Source organism: Coccinella septempunctata, chromosome 5 (genome assembly GCF_907165205.1).
Source record: "Coccinella septempunctata chromosome 5, icCocSept1.1, whole genome shotgun sequence".
Taxonomy (NCBI): Eukaryota; Metazoa; Arthropoda; class Insecta; order Coleoptera; family Coccinellidae; genus Coccinella; species Coccinella septempunctata.
This window is the reverse complement of record NC_058193.1, coordinates 21,372,129-21,387,247: the sequence shown is the minus strand read 5'-3', so window position 1 is coordinate 21,387,247 and position 15,119 is coordinate 21,372,129. Positions and strand designations below refer to the sequence as shown.

The 15,119-nt window shown below is 33.3% G+C and overlaps 1 protein-coding gene across 2 annotated transcripts in view; it reads left to right on the top strand.

Annotated features, from left to right (window-relative positions):
- LOC123312928 (formin-like protein) overlaps nt 1-15,119 on the top strand; it is an 88,597-nt gene that overhangs the window by 48,260 nt on the left and 25,218 nt on the right. For both annotated transcript variants that reach the window (XM_044897518.1, XM_044897520.1), the window contains exon 3: nt 13,588-13,674. In XM_044897518.1, coding sequence (XP_044753453.1) covers nt 13,588-13,674 — 87 coding nt within the window. The remainder of the gene's footprint in view (nt 1-13,587; nt 13,675-15,119) is intronic.

Sequence of the window (15,119 nt, the reverse complement as noted above, 5' to 3'; positions counted from 1 at the left end):
CTTAATCCTGAAACTTTGTCTTCTCTCTTTTTCAATCACATTCGGCATTTTTGTAATAATAATTCAAATTTGATGTGGCAACGGCGTTATGGCATTAACGACATTTCATGAGTGCTGAGATTAATTTTTCCGAATAAAATAAGGAACTTAATCGATGCAGATGTTTACCGAAACATTAAACAGAATAATCCAAAATAAAGGAAATACCCCAGATGTCCAACAGTAATAAGCCTCCTTGATGTTGCTATTATCATGGAACTGAGTATAATCTCTTTCTGGTTTATAATTTTCAATAATGAGCCGGTATCCGTTCAGATAATCACTGATATAAGAACGAATGAATAAAAATCGGTCGAAAGCCTACAATTCATAGTTCAGCGCAATGCCATTTCCAATGTACACCACTTCCCACACACAAACAGGAAAGATCAACTCTGTTTCGACCGCAGATTACATCACATTCGCGTATTCGCACGAAATTGAAAATGAATGCCTGGAAGGAACGATCCAAGACCAATTGAGTATGCTATTTAATTGCCTACCTAGAATTCATTAATTGCAATAAGCTTGCACTTCATTTGTACGCTATAAATGTGTAGTATTCAATCGACCTTCTGGGCATCAAGGCGAGTAATACAGGTATACAGAGAGGAATACCGAATCAAGTTCAAGCCCGGTTCGCTTCTTCGCTCCATCATTAAATGAGATAATTTAGTTATATAGTATGAATTATTCTCTAGTCGTTGTTTTATTAGACTGATATGTTTATAAGCTCAACGCCTCTGGGGGAGAATGAGAATGGTATGGTTTATTGTATCTCAGCAATGCCAATTTCCGCTGGGTGAATTAAGTGCGGAGAAATTGATCAATCGGATTGACTCATTTTTGCAGACGTAACGAAGGAGAACTCCGAACTTTTTACGTCTCAACTGAGTATACCTACAGGGTGAGTCTTTGAATGGTCCCTATATTTTAACAGAAGTTTCCTGGGGTTAAAAGGAACACTTTCCAATTCAACTTAGTGAAAAACATACAGGCTATTGAAAATTCATTCATGTGGTTTTATAGAATGAATGGTTGTCGGAACATTGATGTCTCCGAATACAAAATTCAACCCACATCTTCCAGTTTCTTCATTATGACCTTTATATGCCATAAAAATACGAGGAATCCAATGAACCCAACTCTTAAAAGTAAGTTAAACGCCCACTAATGAATATTTGATCATCTTGGAAAAGTATTATCTTACTATCTTCTTGTGTAATGCGCCGATTTCGAGTTATTTGATATTCGAAAATTTAAAATATCTGTCAAATTCGAAAAATTGGGAAGGTATACTCCATTCACTTTTATTTTAGCACTCGGTAGGCCATGGATTTGACTCATTCCACTCTGTATAGTACGAAAATGTAAGGTTATGACGCTTGTCAAAACATTTTTGGGTTTTAAATCAGCGCTATGTTGAACGTTCCACGTGAAAGTCTCAGTAATTACGTATTTTCTTCAAAAAATATATTAATTTCAAAATATGTGATTAACATAACTAACGTTTATACAAACTGGTTAAGAGGGATTCCTTCTCTAGTTATTTGCATGGAAAGTACAAGAGATCAGTCTTTACATATATTTATTCTCGTAATGGGGGAAAATCAATTTAGTAACACCTTATAATATATGAAGTTGGAGAGGTTATTGTTGGTTATCTTCTTTGGTTAAAGGTTGTAGTGGTTACATCAGTTGTTGACGAACAGAAGAACCATTTTGGTAAATCCAAGTTTCGTCAAGAAACGCAAATCTAATATTTCCATCCAAAGATTTATATTGCAAAAATTTTCGCAAAAAAGTAATTTTGACTGCAACGACATGCTTTTGTTTTCATAAAACTTTGCTTTCGTTCAATCCTCTGTATTTATAACCTATTGATTTTTAAATTTTGTAAAGTAATGTCTGTCTCCCGCCAAAGTAGCATTTTTAACAAAATATTTTCTCTGGCCCCTATATAACCTTATCTACCTTAAATGATATAATTTATTACTGTCCTCTAAATGTCGAGAAACACTTATGGTGTTTCGGATAACCATCTGAACACTTTTATAACCCTTTGTATATGACTCTTATAGAACTTTTAAGTAGATGCAATACTATTTCCGTAAAAAGAAAAAGACGGATGGTCTCAAGATTTATAAGTAGCGCGACAACAGATCTGGTAGTTCTTTTCATCAATATTAGCAATGATATTGTTGATATTAGTTGGGGCAACGTAGTGTTACAGCTACAGAAACTTGAGACCGAGTGCTAAAATAAAAGTGAATGGAGTATACTTTGTCTGAATGCAACTCTGTGAAAGATCCAGAGAATTAAATATTTGCTACGTTGAATAAACATTCCTTAGATACATGAACGCATTATAACCACTAATATAACACATTTATATTTTTCTTTCTTCTTAAGTTAGGCGCCAGGCTGGTGCCATCTACACAGTACACATTATAGAAGTGTAGTGTCATAGCCAAGATTAACCTTTTCCTCTTTGGTGATAGGTGCAGGTTGTTATTCGAAGGGAATTTTCTTGTCATTTCATTGTCCTGTGTATGAGAGCGTTTGAACGTTAGAAAATATGTGAATATCATTTATTTATTTATATGATGGTAGAATGGGTTATGTTTGAACCTGGTAACTCTTGTACGTAATGAAATAAACTATATACGATAATAAATGATTACACGTTAGAGATGAATATCAGAGCTAATATGGGTGATTGCAAGCTGAATTCGTTTCTATTAAAAAAAAAATAGAAACTTAGAGAAGAATATTCAGTATTTAACACCAAAGAAATTGCGTTAACTCATTAATTCTATTACAAATACTGCTCCGTTCTTGTTTTTCTTATATTTTTGAGGTTGAATGGTTTGGAAAACCTTCAATGTCGGGTTTCTAGGTGTGGTATAGCTCATTATGAAAACTTTATCTTTTTATCTAGGTCGAATTGGAAGAAAAATGGTTATGGAAAAAAGTGTTTCTATTGACTTCAAGAATCTGGTGTTAGAATATATGTACGTACTAAAGTCAAAGACTCACCCTGCATATGCGTTCTCTCTCAGTGGCATTTGAGCCATGGCCTAAGGACGGCGAGGTATTATTTTCGGCTAATTGCAATAAAAAATTTTGTCTTTATGAGCAAAAAAATATATTTAGTTTTTTTGTCTTGAATGATTCTGACCAAAACCAATAGGCTTCTTCACGCTTCAGATGAGCACCAACGTGCAGAAACTGCTGAAATTAAGCTGATAGCTTTAAAATTCACATTCCTAAAGAAATAAAATCGAAAAACGTCCCGGTCCAAATGAAAACTGTACGTTTTAGTTTAGAGGAAATATATGACTAGATGGCTTTAGTAGTTACTGGTTACATAGGGTATCTTATTTTCATTGATACACCCTGTATATGAAATGTTCCTAGAAATCCCTCGAATCAGTGAGATAATCAACTTCAAGGAATCCTAAAGCTCTGTCCTTATTGACAATTACTCCTATTTGCTCCATGACTAATAACTAGCGAACAAAAACGAACGTTCCGCAATACTTGAACTCACGCTCTTTATTGTGGCCGCCGCGGTTGTCGCTAAGAATAAATCACGCCCCAACGTATTGCGTGAATTTTCATGATTTCTCAAGGAGCAACGTCGTGCATTACAGATATACCTACTATACGAAATGGGGTAAAACGAAGAGAAGCGGGATTTTCGATTGTGGTTTAGAATTGTAATGAGTCACGCGTGGAGGCTATTCGTATGTTGGTAACCGTGAATTTTCTGAACTGGTTATCAAACTGGAGCATCATCACTGGGCGTTATTCTGCAAATTACCAAGGTTGTTAGAGCATGAATATTCATTCTCATCCATGTGAATATTTATTGCTTTTTTATCAAGCCTTTCCAGATTGAAAAAAACAATTACACATTTTTTTATACATAATTGACGATTTTTTTTTATACGCTGAGTAATGTGTTCCACACAGTAGCGACAGGGCGCCATAGGCAGGCCCTAATAGTCTCCCAACGAAATAAACAGGGGCGCCCTAATTTTTGTATTGAATTTTATGGACGCAGTGTAGCAGTTAACATTTTTCAGAGACATAGAGTGTATTAAACTGGGCTCAATACTGAATGATATCATCAAGAATAGATTGTAATTTTAAACATTCGTGCACCATTCAAATTTGTCATCCTTTTATCGGACAAACTAATAAATACCGAAAGATTTTAGTCCAGTTTCCCAGGTTCACATTCAACAGATGAATATCTGAGATGTGAAATCACAATGGTTACAACACATGCTGCTATCCAAACAATCCTTAGATACCCGGATGGTCATAAAAAAGTAGGATTGCCTCGTAGAAATTCCAAAATATTTCAGATTCGACAATCGTTACATCTTCGGTCTTTGCATTTCTCATATTATATTAGTACATAATGCAGTGAAATATTTGGTTGAGGTTGTACAGGGTGGGCAAAATTGGTGATACCTGAACTAGAACTTTTTAACCCAACGAGATAGAGAAAAATGAATGTACCATTCATTTCTCTTTTCGAGAAACTAATAATGCCATCGAATGCCTTCCTCTATCTTCTTTTATTTTTGAGCTAAACCCGTTTGTAACAGCCGAGAATTCTCTGGAGAATTATCTTCCAAATTTTGGTAAGAAAACGGCAGAGATTATTTTGTATGCAGAGAATTCGACCGAAAGTGCGTATGTAACGGTAAAGAATTCACGGCGCATGAAATCTCGAGTAAATTTTCTAGAGAATTCTCGGCTGTTGCAAACGGGCTTTATAGGCCAAAATTTAAATTGGAGCGATTTCAACTTTGGTCATTATCTCCGTTTATGTTTACTCTAGGATGTCCAAATGAAGACACAATACAGACACTTTTTTGATAGCAATCCAGTGGCGTACTATGATTTTTTCCTACAAATTTATTTGCTGAGCTATAACATAAAGTTGTGTTTTTCTTATGAAAACAGTAGTTTAAAATGACTTTGAAAGAATCGCCATTTCCTTACCGTTTCAAAAATATATTATATATGTATATGTACATCACCCTCAGTCTTCCTAAGTCATTTTAAACTACTGTTTTCATGAGAAAAAAATACATCTTTATGTTATAACTCAGCAAATATACCTGTTGGAAAAAATCATAGTACGCCACTGGATTGCTATCAAAAAAGTGTCTGAATAATGTTTTCATTTCAACATCATAGCTTGAACAGAAACGGAGGTAATGACCAAAGTTGAAATTTTAATTTTGACCTATAACTCGAAAACAAAAAAAGATAGAGTAATGCAGTTGATGGCATTCTTAGTTTCTCGAAAAAAGACGATTGTAATATGCCATTCATTTTTCTCTATCTCGTTGGATTGAAAAAGGTTTAATTCAGGTATCACCAATTTTGCCCACCCTGTACAGGCTATCCCAAATTGCTAGATTTTTGCTGAAGCAAAACTTGTCGATTAGATAGGTAAAAACGTTGAAAGGAGGGCTCGATTTTCGTGAAAACATCTAAACTTCAATAAAATCATGTAATTCATGTAACACTCAATTTGAATAAATATCGAGCAGAAATTTCTATAATCAATTTCAATATAAGTCATAAAAACTTCTCAAATTGAGTACCATTATTCTGTAAACAAATTCGACATTTTTTTTTTACAGAATTCACTGTATTCAACAGCATAACGCGGGAATTGTCTCTGATGGCGTTCCTGACTCTCTGCTCTAAATCAGCCCTTTTTATGAATGGAGTCTTGAGAATATTATTTTCAACATATCCCCATACGAAAATATCCAAAGGATTGAGTTCTGGAGATCTTGCTGACCTGGCAATAGGACCATGCGCTCCCATACACTGATTCCCGAATAAAATATCCAATTTTATAAGTGATATATTTTTGTGATTCAATATCGTTCTGATGTGGGAATAATCTTGAGCAAAAAATTCATCTCATTCACCTTTACTATTTTATTGTATTGAAGTGTTCTATGTCCACTTCATTCATAGAATAATGTATGAGGGACTCGACAGTTAGATTATTTCATTTTTATGCAGTTTTTTCCTTGGAGATATTTATGTACCTATATATTTTTGGAAAGATAATTGGTTTTGTATGATATGAGATAAAAAAAAATATATCTTGTAGTATTCCAGTGAAAAAGAGCCTGAAGAAATTTTTTATGATTTTTAGATATTTTCGGAAATAAAGAAGTAATGGCACATTTTCGAAATCGACCAAATTTGGTTATATCTTTGAGACAAATGAAGATATCGTGAAACGGTTTCCACTAATGGACTTCACCTATCTAGTCTAGAAGTACCAGAAACAATAAAAATCAAGCAATTTGGGATAACCTGTACAAAGAAAATATGGGTCAAAATCCAACCCACTCATAAAGTAGGTAATACAAAAATACTCAGACAGTAAATTACAATTCATTTGAAAAGCAAGTTTGCAGATAACCTAATTTTATAGATATTGATGTTTCCATTCATTCGAATGCAACTGGCCTAATTTCAGTAGGTACTGAATATTGGCAAAAATGTGATTTTAATACAAATGAAAAAAATACATTCTTATCAGCATTTTTCAGAATATTCTACGCTTTGATGTCGGTGGACTTTTAAAGTGGTGCCGAAAATTAGGAACATGTACGAAAAGTTAATTGGCATCTCGATCTGATACGGGGACATAGAAGTTTAACGACCACAGCAGAATAGATTAATCAATTTGACCTCTTAAGAATAATTATTTAGATGAAGATGAGATCGCTTATTTCCCTGATCTTCCTCAGCGAAGAATATTCAAAGAGTATTAATTAAGTATTAGATATAGAAAAAATAGAGGAGAAGTAAACAATTCATTGTGTGACCTATACAGTCACTATCCATGATATCCATCTGACTGATGTATCATCATATTTCTGAATCTCTTCTTGTTGTACGTGGTGTGAATGTAAAGCAGCAAAATATTTTATTTTTTTCTTGCTGGGAATTTGGAAACAGTGAAAATAGGTTAGGTTTGTGATTTTTCCGATACTTGGCGCCATTTTTTCCAATTCCTTTTCTGATTTCGTAAACAAATTTCCTCGTCAAAAGTTGAACACAGCCAAATCGATCATTTCAGTAGCTCGACTGTGGGTGAGTGACTCTTTCGCTCGTGACCCTAATGAATTATATCTTCGGTCAGGCAGAATTGAAGTGAAAAACAATGTAACCTAAGGAACAAGCCACGCCTGTTGACGATTGAACCGTGTTTGAATGCTTATCAAGAATGGTAGAAAAGGGTTGGCGCGATCGATACTGTAATGATATCCCAATAGGATTAGGATTACCTAGAGATTGATTACCGATAAACACACCACTAAACTTATATGGAAATAGCCAGCATTCTCTATGGAAAATTCGTTTGATTTCGAACTATACTTGAATGCAATTAAATATTATATTGTAGGTAGGTATTGTACCTACATTATATTGCATTGCAATATTTGGAAAAAAATGAAGATAGTTTTACTGTTTAAGAACTAATGGAAATTACACGTAGAATGTGAACTTTATCGGAGTTTCTATCAATTTTTGAGTGATGATTTTTATGCTGACTAACATTTTTCAATATTGTTCTTTCAATATATCCAATTGAACCGAACTAATTCAATTTGTCTTCCAATCAGTCTCCTCAGCGTTAATTGCTTGCTAAGATATCAGAGGTCTAAGGACAGTCGGTCACGAATGAGGTATAAAGAGTGAGTAAAAAGTGACGCACAAAATTCATAACTTCGGCATTTGCTATTTTGTAATAAAATATTCGGACTGATAAATTTTTATTTTGAATTACGCAGCTGTTCATGTACAGGGTGGGCGAAATCCATTGTCTACTGAAGGGATCTCGAGAACTATAGCAGCTAGAAGAAACGGACACATGCTCGAGCTCTTTTTTCCTGATTCCAAATCTGAAAACAGATCCACCCTAACATTCATAGATTTTAAGTCATGAACGAAAATTGAGAAATTGTCATTTTAAATGAAGCTGAATAACTCGCTTGCTTGAACACGTATTCGAAATCCGTTGTTACATTTTACAGGCACTTTTTTATGAGGAATTCGAATATGATATTATTGAATTTTTTGATCCCTTCTTTTTCGAGATACGACAGGGATTCCTGATTTTTCAAATGTAAACTATAGTTGAAAGTTCTTCTATCTTGTTCAATTTTTTGCTGGTTTCAAAAATGTATCATATGTCTCTATTCAGATGAATATTACACTAAAAAAAAATTTAATACTTTTTCCTGCTGAATTATAAGTAGGCTGGCATCACCATAACGAACGTTGAATAGGCATTATCTTTTGTGAACCTGAGCCTCTATGATTGGAATCACGGATTGAAAAATAAAATTTACGGAACAAGAATACAAAATTATGAACAAATAAGAAACAGAACGGAAAACGCCCTGAGAGAAGTCATCAGTATTCAAATTGGCAACGCCATACGTAGTGTTAGTTTGGCATGCTTATCTAACGATAGTTCACAATTCGAACACTACCGTCGATAGATGTAGCTACCTACCTATTTCTCATCATCTTACTTTGCGTTAAAATTATAATTATAGTTTATTATCGTATTTTTTTTATATTACTGAAACTTTAAGTTTCTTTCATAAATCGAAAAACCGATAGTTGAATTAACTTTTTGCTTCAATAATCAGACGAAAGTCTTTTACTCTTTCCTCTACATAAGGATATCGATCTCGATAAAAATATATAAAAGAAATAATTATTCGACTATTCCTATCACAGAAGGTTGACTTCACATAGAATTATGTAGAGTTCACGAACCATAATGCATTTTCAACGGTCGATATGGTTACTGCATCTTACTGTTGAAGTAAATTTGGAGCAAGATGAAAGAACTTTCAACTATAGTTTACATTTGAAAAATCAGAAATCTCTGTCGTATCTTGAAAATGACTGGATCAAAAAATTCAATAATATCATATTCGAATTCCTCATAAAAAAGTGCCTGTAAAATGTAACAACGGATTTCGAATATGAGTTCAAACAATCAAGTTATTCAGCTTCATTGAAAATGACAATTTCTCAATTTTCGTTCATAACTCAAAATCTATGAACGTTGGGCTAGATCTGTTTTGAGTTTTGGGTTAGTTAAGAAAAAAGAGCTCGAGAATGTCTAATCAGTTTTCTTCTAGCCGCTATAGTTCTCGAGATCCCTTCAGTAGACAACGAATTTTGCCCATCCTCTATAATGAGTAGTTTGTCATGCAACCTCTTCGAGGAGTGGAGGGTGCCTTTTTTTAAACGACAAACCTAACTTTTTGGGCCAGAAATTGATAGAACTTTTGTTGCTGAGACTGATATTCGATGCCATGATAGAATATATTTCATTACCTGTGCATAAACACCTAGCCTTCTTTTATTTTTTGTCGGCACACCTTCAGTTTCGTACCTACTCTTCGAATTTTGGGAGGTTTAAGTGGTATAACTCCAAAAACGTGGTATAACTCCATTACGAAAAACTATGAATACAAACACAACTTCGTTGTCAAATGCAAACCCGAGAACATTTATAAAATCGATCAAATTAAAAAAAAATCTTAATTTGGTTCGAAAATGAATGAACAATGACATGAAATATGTTTTGTTTAAATTTGGTATAGGCATTCGCCGTCATTCTGAATTGCAATATTGTTGAAATGATAATTTTCAAACAAACAGGTTTGTAGGTGTATTACGGAAATACTACTGAAGCGTTATGGACAAATAATAATTATTCATGATATAATGGAATTTTTAATGCAACATTTTCACTTTAGATTATTCTCTGTCATTCAAATAACCTTGTCTTGAACAGTGTAATCGAGATGTACCTCCGATAAATTGGATGAAATGAAAAAAATATAATTATGCTCATTTTATAGTATTCCACATGGACTTAGCGGAAGAACAATTACAGAGACATTCAACTTTCAGTTCAAGGTAACGCGAATGAAAATATCATCCGGAGTGATGTAGTACTCACGTTCTATATTTGGTGAATCCTTGTATGAAATTTATTTTAATTTCAGAGGATTCGAACGTGAGTCAACTGAAGAAATAGAAACCCACTTGGCACTAGTGGAATATACCCCGCTTTAACCATTTTCGAATGTAAATAATTGCAGACATGGATGAGAATTAAGCGATCCAATCGTTGACTTAATCGAAGCAATCTTTTGGTTCTTGGAATATTTCGTAAATTACGTGATTTTTCTGAGCGATCAAATCAACCAAATGAATCAACAAGTTTGAACAAAATTATGTGGAATTAATCTCGGAATTAAAATGCCTTCGAAAAAATTCGTCGAAAAGTAGGCAATGCAATCTCGAAGGTTGATACCATTACATTTTTTGGAAGAGTGAAAGTGAAAATGATATTTCAATCTCCAGTTTAATTTTCAATATTAATATAAATTCTTAGTAGATGCAAAACTTGAAACATTACAACCTTAATAGCTTGTTAATAAATTTTTTAGGGTTTTCACTCCCAATCTTTGAAACAAAATCAATTAAAAATGAAATCGACGATTGGCTCCTGCGTAAATTCTTGCACTAATTTGTCAGGAGCAAATTAACTAGAAAAAATTGTTGCCTAACAATGAACTGAAAATAAATAACGTTGAAATTAAAATTTTAAGTGGTAACGTTTCGGAGTCTATATATTATTATAATTGCAACGTTATTTATTTTCAGTTCATTGTTAGGCAACAATTTTTTCTAGTTAATTTGCTCCTGACAAATTAGTGCACGAATTTACGCAGGAGCAAATCGTCGATTTCATTTTTAATTGATTTTATTTCAGAGATTGGGAGTGAAAACCCTAAAAAGTTTATTAAGAAATGCAGAATCCTCCCAGAATAAATTTCAATCGATATCTTAATAATTTGATCAAGTTGGAAAAGATAACCACAAAATGTTACAACAACAGCTAAGCTTTTCGACCAAGAAAGCATAAAACTTTATTGAGCTTGTCAGCGCCCCCCCTCCCCCCAGAAAAAAATCCTGGCTGGGCTTATGAGAATTGAGCCGCGACGGAGTGAAAAGAATTCAAAACAGTGACAGTCAAGAAGCTAGATTTCATCAACTTTCAGATATTACTTCCTATAAGTCTCTGGTTTAACTGAGTAAGGATGGAGGTGGCCTTTAAAATTCAAATTTATGGAGTACAATTTCATTCCTTTTCTGCTTAACATTGCACGAAAACTTTGATAAAGTACCCGGGGCGAAATTGAAATGAGATTCATTTTTTATACGGAGAATCTCATGTTATATTTCTCAGATATTCTTGTTAACATCATTCCTCATAATGGTATGAATTTTTTCATGTTGGAATCATTACATAAGCCGATATTCGGTCAACAAGAATCACTCTCAGGCAAGAAATAAATTATTTATATAGCTCCCAGTTATTACAGTTAACAACGTAATACTCGTTTACGTTGGGTGAGAGAGGATGACCTGAACATTATTCAAATATAAATATTTAAATTGCTGGTATAAACGAGCGTCATGAAATTGAAGAAGCAATTAACTACAACATAATTTAGAATATCTGAAATGGGAGGAACCTTGCGAAAATCAGCCATGCAATACAACCTTCACAAAATTGTTTCCTTTTTTCATTTTGTGCAGTAATTTTCGGTGGCTCAGTATGAATACCGGGTGATCTTAATCGAGAAATATGCAAAGGAAAAGAATGCACAACTTCAATACATTGCAAATAATTGTTTAATTTCTTGATTCGGAGCTAAAAATAGATATTCAAGCAGTTGATATTCATTGTATTATAATGTGTATTTGGAATTATGTATGGCAAGCAAGAAGTGGCTTGGCTTTACTGACACAATGTGTACACTTTTCGTTAAATATAAATAATGGTATTAAAAATTAAAATCATGCGACGCGGTCTTTCGTTGGTAGTACGCTTTTATTTATCTTATCTTCGATGTCGCTTGCTTTTTGGCATAGCAGGTTTCGAATTGCAAGAATGTTGCTGACAAGTTTAACAAGCAGGGAAATTTGACTCGGTCAGTGAAAGATTCGTGTAACACCGAACTGTTAAAACCACATATCAACAGGGTTATTAAGTTATTATACCACTATAACGTTCGATATCTACCGACTCTACCGTTATTGCGTCCATATACAGGGTGTTCATAAATAAATGCGACAAAATTCAGGAGGTGATTGCTTGTATGAAATTAAGATGAGTCTTTCCTATATCAAAATTTCCTCAGCCCACCCCTTTTCGAGATATCGTCCCTAAAAGGTGATGACTAAAATTCAATGTTCTGTAATTTTCGTGCACTCGCAAAGGACTAACCACCGGTATTTTTCAATATTCCTGTTACATTATACGGGGGCGAAATTAGAAACCCTTACTTCATTTCATATCAAAACTTTTTTCGAGATGAAGTTTCATGAAATTAAATTATAAACTAAAAGCCTTGTTTTGTTTACAATTTTCTTTGTGCATGAATTTTTCTCCCAAAACCAATAGCTGAAGAGAAAAAACATATTTTATAATTATTTTAATAAATTGAAAACAGTAAAGATATAAAAATGTGGAAGGATTCATAATAAATGATGGAAATGACCACCTCCAGCCAAAATAAACGAACTTAGTCTACGTGACATGTTTCTTGCTTTACTGGATTTTTAGAAAAAAAATAAAAACTGAATTTTAGTCACCACCTTTCGAGGGTGATATCTCGGGAAGGGGTTGGCTGAGGAAATTTTGTTATAGGAAAGACCCATCTTAATTTCATACAAGCTTTCACCTCCTGAATTTAATATTACTAGAGTATTTGATATATCGTATTTTTTCTGTGTCTTGTATGTTTCCAAGGTTGTCGAATTGTTAATTTGAAGTCAATGGAAAGGAACAACTTCGAATAGCAAATTTTTTTTAACGAAAAACAGTCGTCAATGATGTAAAAAATGTGAGAAAAATAAAGAAATTTCCCTAGAAGCATTGCCTGCCGCCTATAAGTAAAAGCAAAACATGCTATGCCAAGCGAATATCTTAAAAACAATTGTGGGATCGCTGTTCACCCTATTATTATTTTTTGTCATTTTTTATTAACAGTTGGAAAATGTGCTTTGTATTTTTATACATATGAGAAGTCTTAAAAATTTTCAACTCGAACTTAACCTGTAGTTGAATGAATGTATAATTAAATAAATGAAAAAAGTTCACTATCCCTATGGAAATATTTTTGGATTTTCACCAAGAAAATTGATCGATTTAAACAAGCTTGTAGAGTAAACGGTTATACCAATTTATTTTTGCCTAACATACATACCTACCTACTTCACTTGTAGGCTTAGCTTGTCTCGTATTTCTATAATGTAAATGTGAAAATATTAGATCTTCAAAAGAAAATTGACTAGAACCGCCAGTTAAAGCTGCTATTTTTATAAATTTAATGCAACCTACATACAGTGATCAATTTGTTGACGTTCTTTTTCTAATTTCAGGAAATGGTGCAAGCAAAGGACCCACCGTCTTATTATTTAAATAAACTTAGGACATATTTGGACCCAAAAGCTTCTCGGAGTCATAGGGTAAGTTTTCCCATTCAATTCAGCCTTTACTGAAATTAAAATATACCTTTTCACTACGTAAATCAGGTAGGTAATGAATGTATCGCTGTTATGTATCCAATAATTTAATATTGGAATGGTTTAATTGTTGTTCATTATTCAAATGATGCAACTTTTAAATCCTACGCGGGAACTGAACGAACAAGGTTTTGAAAACACCTGACATCGATCTTTTTCCAACTAAACTACTGGAAACAAATCAATGATATTTGATGCAGGTAAATTATTCTAATATCAAATTTCGATTAAAACAGACCACCATAATCAAGAAAAAATTAGACATTTATAACAAATATAGAAAATTCTCAATTCCTTTTGCTGAAAACATATTTTGAATCGTATCCGACCATAATCAAGAAAGATACTTATCCACCATATTGAAGGCACAATCTTCAATTTTTCAATAGAAGTGATGTTCTACATTTCTAGGTCCTGTTCATACTCTTGTATGTATGTCGTAAACTTAGTATCAACTTGAAACAGATTAGGTATACGATTTTCACAAAATGAGATTTCAAACGCGTGTTCCGCTATCACAATAGCGAAACACGCGTATTCTTTCCTTATTTTTAGATTTTCCAGAAAATAAGAGGTACTGTCGCGAAAAGTCAAACGACATAATCTTGAAAACAGTGTAGAATAAAAAAAAATCAACACAACCTAGCCAATTCTGCAAATTTTTTTTTCGACAATCGAAAAGTGCTGGTCCAATTTCACACATATTGAATATGGACTTCTGAAGAGTCAGACAAATTGAAGCTGTTGTTAAAAAAAAGGAATTCATTCTCATCAGACATTATAGCATTGTTTTATTTCTGCGCGAGAAAAATAAGTAACAAATAAAAAATATCAATCATGCTCAGAGAAGAGGATTATGAGTTTTTTGTGATCCTACCTATTTCAGAATCTTTAAATTTTCCTTCATTCTTCAGAGAAAATTTATTAATATTTTTTTCTTCAATATTCATTTTTACATTTAAAGTGAAACATAAAAGGATATTGTTTTATTTTTGTTGATGTGTAAATGAATTCAAGAAATCCGCTAATGCTAAGGGGGCCCATAGATCTGCGCCTAGGGCCCGGAAGAACTTTAAACCACTGCCTCCAGGTCGTTTTTCAAAACTTGACTGTAGTGGTTAAGGTTTCATATGTTAATCTCGTTGTCTTTGTTACTCCTCCGCCAACGAAACCAGTTCTGTCAGTGAGCTTGACATTGGTTTTGAACTGAATTACACCTCTTTCGCTATATTTTCTTGATGTGATTAAATTGGTAATACACTGCGCAAAAAAATTAACGCACATTCTGAAAATCTCAATTTTAATGAAAGTTAACTCTACATTGACTTTATAACTTATTTTTTATGTTCTCTCGGGAAGGTTTTGGACGAAACAAGACACATTAAATG